The sequence below is a fragment of the Microtus ochrogaster genome, chromosome 5 (assembly GCF_000317375.1).
Source record: "Microtus ochrogaster isolate Prairie Vole_2 chromosome 5, MicOch1.0, whole genome shotgun sequence".
Lineage (NCBI taxonomy): Eukaryota > Metazoa > Chordata > Mammalia > Rodentia > Cricetidae > Microtus > Microtus ochrogaster.
In genome coordinates, this window is record NC_022012.1 from 52,793,547 (window position 1) to 52,799,169 (window position 5,623).

A 5,623-nucleotide genomic window follows, 5' to 3' on the forward strand; every position below is an offset into this window, starting at 1 on the left:
GTTAGCATAGACTCCACAGTGCTCCTCCTTTCCTGTGTTAGCATAGACTCCACAGTGCTCCTTCCCTGTGTTAGCATAGACTCCACAGTGCTCCTTTCCTGTGTTAGCATAGACTCCACAGTGCCCCTTAGATTTTGTTGTTGCCAATGATGTTATTTGTTAGTTGTTTTTAACTGTGGTACATTAAAGGAGTTTCTCAGTGAAAACTTCAGGTGATTTTTCGTCAGTTCCTTAAACCACGTAACTATTAAGTGTGCTTATAAAGAAATTTTTTTCTAGAATTATTTTTCCCATAGTGTTCAAAAAAGATATCATAGGATAAAAGTACTTTGGAAATGTTGCCAAAGATTTGGGGCTTAATTAGAATGGAAGCCTTTTGTCTAGAAAGTACTAAACCAGAGCAGAAATATGCAAATATTCTAAAAGGAAAGAATAACTCCTTAAGAACAAAAATACTTACCTGTAACAACTAAAACTATAAGTTGTTTTTAAGAAGGTCTCAGTTCAAAGTAGGTGCAATGAATAAAAGAAGCAGGCAAAGCTAGGTGAAGCACAACCCCTTAGACTTCTGTAGCACGTGAGAGCTGCACTCCACTCCCCTCCCAGTGCAGCCTGCACTGTTCCCAGTCACAAGCTTTCAGTAGCTCACTGTGCATTCTGTGTACCAGGCTCTGTTGTGCTCACTAGGTGGGAGTCCTGCCACAGACTGAAGCAGCTTCTGAGGGACCTGTATACCCATCCTAAGGACAGGGATTCATTCATTACCAGCCTTGAGTACCTACCAGTAAACACTAAAACTGAACAAATTCTCATAGAATGTTGGGTTTTGATTGTTTTTCATTTGTCATAAGGCTAAAGGGTCTGTCTGGTGAGTCAGGGTCACATCTGCTGAGCCCAGCGTTCGAGCCGGAGTGAGGAGCTGACACAACAGCAACCACTATGGTTTGCACTCAGTCATCTGTGGGCTCTGGGTAGATCCTAACTTTGTACAACTGTGTGGAAATTACTGTGAGTTCTTAAGGCCACTATTCACATAAAGCCAGGAAAAAACTTGATTCTGGAGCGCAGGCTTTTGTCAGGTTGATAGCAGAGGCTGACCATGACACAAATCAATCGTGAAATACATTTAATGTCTCTTATAATTTAGTTTCAGAGAAAGGGTGAAATTCAGAAATGTGTTAGAGACTGTGATAGCCTTGCCTCTCCAAAAAATATTACACATACCTTCGTGTGAGAATTTCCCAGCGTTGAGAAATGATGACTTCAGAGATGTTCTGGTGTTTTCTTGAAATTGTATTTACAAGGAACTTGTCTAGCCCTCGTATTTGTCCTTGAACCTACTCTCCCTGTCTTGAGTTGTGTATGTTGGTTCATATTTTTCATAGTCAGTGTCAAGCAGCAAAACTGGGTTAGGAATCTTATGCAAACCTTTAAAATGTTCTTTTTAAAGCAAAGGGTACTTTATTGAAGCAGAATTACAGTTTTTCTTTTGTAAATTCTAGTTCTAGTTATTTTATTTTTATTTAATATGACAGATTTGTAGCCATTATGCACAAAATCATTTAAGACAGTTTCCTTGCATTGGCATAATGATCATAACAGTTCTCTAAACAGAACTACCTGAATATAAATATGAATACCAACTTATAAAGTCTTGTTCCTAGGAGTGCTTAGGACAAATGTGAGCTATTTGAAGACAAAGAAGGCTTCCCAACCTATTATGGACACAGAAGAGGAGTCTGCTGATAAAGCTCAATTTCTTAAGAGCAGTGGAACCTCCATCTTAAGTGTTGACAGCTTAGAAGCAAATGGTGAGAAGGGAGCTGTGAATCGGGAAGTCACTGCTCCTGTACTTCAGACTTTCGTAGCAGTGGGCTCAACTGTCCCCCAGCTTCTATCACATATCATATTATATGATCTCTCCAGAGAATCAGGGTCACAACTTAGACACAAAGTCTACATTGCAGCCTTTCATTGATATGCTTGATGGGTGGAGGGTTTCCTCTATAACATCAGCAAAAGGATTGTTTAATTTTATCAAAGTTGTACATGTTAACAAAATATGTTTATCATTCATTTCTGTGTAGAATTAGTCATTTCTGAGCTCCATCATAGTACCCTGGGGTTGGGGTTGGACACATTAGAAGAACAAGAAGAGAAAGAGCAGTTCTTTGCCAGACTTGAAAAGGGCTTGACGTCTTCTATTGATTATTCCAAATTAAATCAAGAACTAGATTCTGATGACTCCGCACAATTCAAAGCTTTACAGAGGTAAATATAGTAAAAACATTAACTAATTTTTGTGCTTTTCTATATTTCTGTATGTGCATGAATTCTAATAGGTAAACATAACAGACAAATCCCATTCTGTGTGTGTGTGTGTGTGTGTGTGTGTGTGTGTGTGTGTGTGTGTGTGTGTATGTGAAGGCCAGGGTTTGGTGCCAAACATCTTACTTAATTAACCGTGTGGCTGTTTTTCTTCTCATAAATGAAAATTGGGTTATGGTCTTATCTGGGATCTTAAGAACACAAAAATGAAATTGAAAGAGTTGGGAGAATCATGGCATGTGGCTCATTAGAACTAAGTCTCACAGATGAAGTAGACTGGCATGGGCTGTGGGGTTCTGAGATGGCAGCACACTTAACCAGCTGCATTCAGCATTGTAGAAGTGACCGTTAACAAGAGTCTTCAGTCAGAAGCAGTGGACTCTATTTCTCACAACTGTACCAGGTACTGGTTTAAGGCCCTGTCCTAGTTACTTTTCTATTGCTGTGGTGAAACACAAAGACTGAGGCCACTTATAGAAGGAAAAGTTTATGTGCTTAGTATTTCAGAGGCTAGAGTTCATGATGGTGGAGCAAAGGCATGGCAACCAGGAGCAGGAACACCTAAAGCTCCCATCTAGATCCACAAGCCCCAGGCAGGGAGAGATGTTGGAAGGCATTGCTGGCTAATCAGAGGTTGCAGTCTACCATAGCAACTGAAAGACTCCCTTTCCCCAGCAAGGCTCCTTGCAGTCTACCTAACCTTATCTGGAGAATGTCTCTGGGCCCGGAGGACTGACTTTATCTGAAAGGTGACCCTTGACACAGTTCCCTGCAAACACTCTTCCCTTGATGGACCCACAGAGCAGGTAGGCAAGTGCTCCAGCCATTTTGATAGGACCCTACTGCCACATACTAAGCCTTGTGATAGGAGCATGCCACTTAAGGAAGATTATGATCCTTCTATTCTAGAATAAAGTTGAACTGACTACTGAAGTCTGTCTCCCAGAGGGCTATCTCCGTTCATGATCATGGGCCATGTACAAAGCTTTCTGTCCCTTTGCCCTCTCGAACTGATGACTGGGAAGAAAAGAAGATCCCCATAGAGAACTAACTGAGAATGCTTTTGAAACCTTAAAGACCACCCTACTAACACACCTTTTCCAACAAGGCCACGCCTTTTTAATCCTTCCCAAACAGTTCCACCAACTGAGGAACAAGTATTCAAATATATGAATTTATGGGGGTCATTATCATCCAAATCACTACAGGTCCCTATCAACTTCCACTAAGAGTTACATTGCTTATTAGCATATAAATGCTAACTTCATTTTGTGGAGTTTTGTTGTTGTTTTGGCCTTCCTGTAATTTTCCTCATAGCTCATAATTCCTAATCTCTAATGAAGAAGAGGTACCTGGTTCATGGGATGAGATGTGTTCATATTAATGTACACACATAAAATTGTGTGTACTTGTATCTAAAAAAATGACATTTTCTATTGATTATTTGCAGTTCAAATTAGTTTTAGGCTTTAAGAATCTTGTTTTCAAAACATTTCCTTCAGTCACCCTAATTTTTAGCTTTGGTAAAAATTAGGTAGAACAATGGTACTTGAGAAGACATAATTTTAGAAAATTTGAAACAAATAATGAAACATACATTGTATGAATACATATTAACCTGTGATATTGCATGTTAAATGTTTTTCCAGTTATCAAGCTAGTGTGGACCCAGCTGAAGACGGGCATAAGAATGAATCAGAGCATGAGGGACTGCCAGGTAACCTCACTGAAAAAATAATACAACATATAGTGCAGACACTGATAAGAACAGTATCGAAAAGGTAAACCACATTGTCTTAGAGAGTGCTGTGAGCAGCAATGTACAGTGTCTGTGTTATTATCTCAATAACTAAGAAATTATTAAGAGGAAACCACTGCCTCATATGGTGAAGATAGTGGGGATCCAAAGGCAGAAGACCTCTACTGTGTGGTTCCAGGAAGTGGTCCTTTTCTCCTTCTTCCCCCCTCCCTGCCTTTTTTTAAAGTATAGTCTTGCTTTACTTTGTTGGGTGACCTTGACGTTACTCTGTAAAGCAGGCTAGCCTTAAAAATCACTATGTAAAGCAGGCTGTCCTTGATCTCAGAGATCCTTCTGTCTTTGCCTCCCAAGTGCTGGTATTAAAAGTGTGTATGTCTGTTTTTACATTTAAAATGGTTTTTCTGAATAATATGGCCACCTCTGGTATGTAATTGATAAGTATCTAGCATGGATTCTAATTGTTCTTAATAAAAACCCAGAGTCAGATATTAGGGGTGAAAGCTGAAGGATCAGAGAAGCAGCGCAGCCACTAGGGAGACCTCCACCAGTGCTCAGACAGAAGGGGCGATCCTGCCCTCAGACTGCCTCCTCAGACCGCTTGCTCTGGCTGCTGCCTCAGACTGCACTGAGCTCCTGTCTCCTCCCACCTTATATGTCTTCTCTGCCCAGCCATATCACTCCTGCCTCCACCTCCATAGTGCTGGGGTTAAAGTGGTCCCAAGTACTGTGACCATCTTTAGGTGAGCTCTGTTTCTCTTTTAGACAGATTCTATCTGCTGTGGCCCAGGGTGGCCTTGAACTAACAGAGATCCCTTGGCCTCCCTCTCCCCAGTCCTGGGATTAAAGGTGTGTGCCACCACTCCCTGGCCTCTAGTGTCTTACTTAGCTCTGCACTCTGATATTCAGGCAAGCTTTATTCGTTAAAACACAAACAAAATATCACCACACATCTACCCTTTACAAATGGTGTTTAGTGAGTGATATGATTGCAAACTGTTTTCATTTTTAGTTATTTGAAATAATAATATTGCTGTATAGCTCAAACTTGCCATGAACGCGTACACCAATTCTTCTGCCTCAGCTTCTTAAGTCCTGGGATTATACATCTAGCTTGTTTTCTGTCTCTTTTATTGTTTTTGCTCTGCATTCTCCTGGTTTACTTATAAAACTCGATTCTATTCCCTCTTTTGGCTTTTTAGTTAAACCTTTTTGTTGTATTTTTGTCTGAATTGATACAAATCTTATATATTTTTACCTTATTAAAGGGTATTCAAGTGATAGTCTACTTTATATGAATTGTTATTCATATACATATACATATTATGAATATGTGAGCATCAAAACTCGACCCCCTCAGTGTCTATTTATAGGTATTTTTTGTTCTACTTGTCTTAAAATACTGGAATATGTTCTACTATTGATGAAACTCTTTTAAGGAATTTGAGGTGTGTCCTTGCAAAGATTGTGTTGTTTTAAGGAATTTGAGGTGTGTCCTTGCAAAGATTGTGTTGTTTTAAGGAATGTGAGGTGTGTCCT

General features: G+C 39.9%; 1 protein-coding gene across 1 annotated transcript in view; it reads left to right on the top strand.

Annotated features, from left to right (window-relative positions):
* Cep162 (centrosomal protein 162) overlaps positions 1-5,623 on the top strand; it is an 83,121-nt gene that overhangs the window by 6,504 nt on the left and 70,994 nt on the right. Inside the window, exons 4-6 of the mRNA XM_013346420.2 lie at positions 1,665-1,811; positions 2,088-2,271; positions 3,978-4,045. Coding sequence (XP_013201874.1) covers positions 1,665-1,811; positions 2,088-2,271; positions 3,978-4,045 — 399 coding nt within the window. The remainder of the gene's footprint in view (positions 1-1,664; positions 1,812-2,087; positions 2,272-3,977; positions 4,046-5,623) is intronic.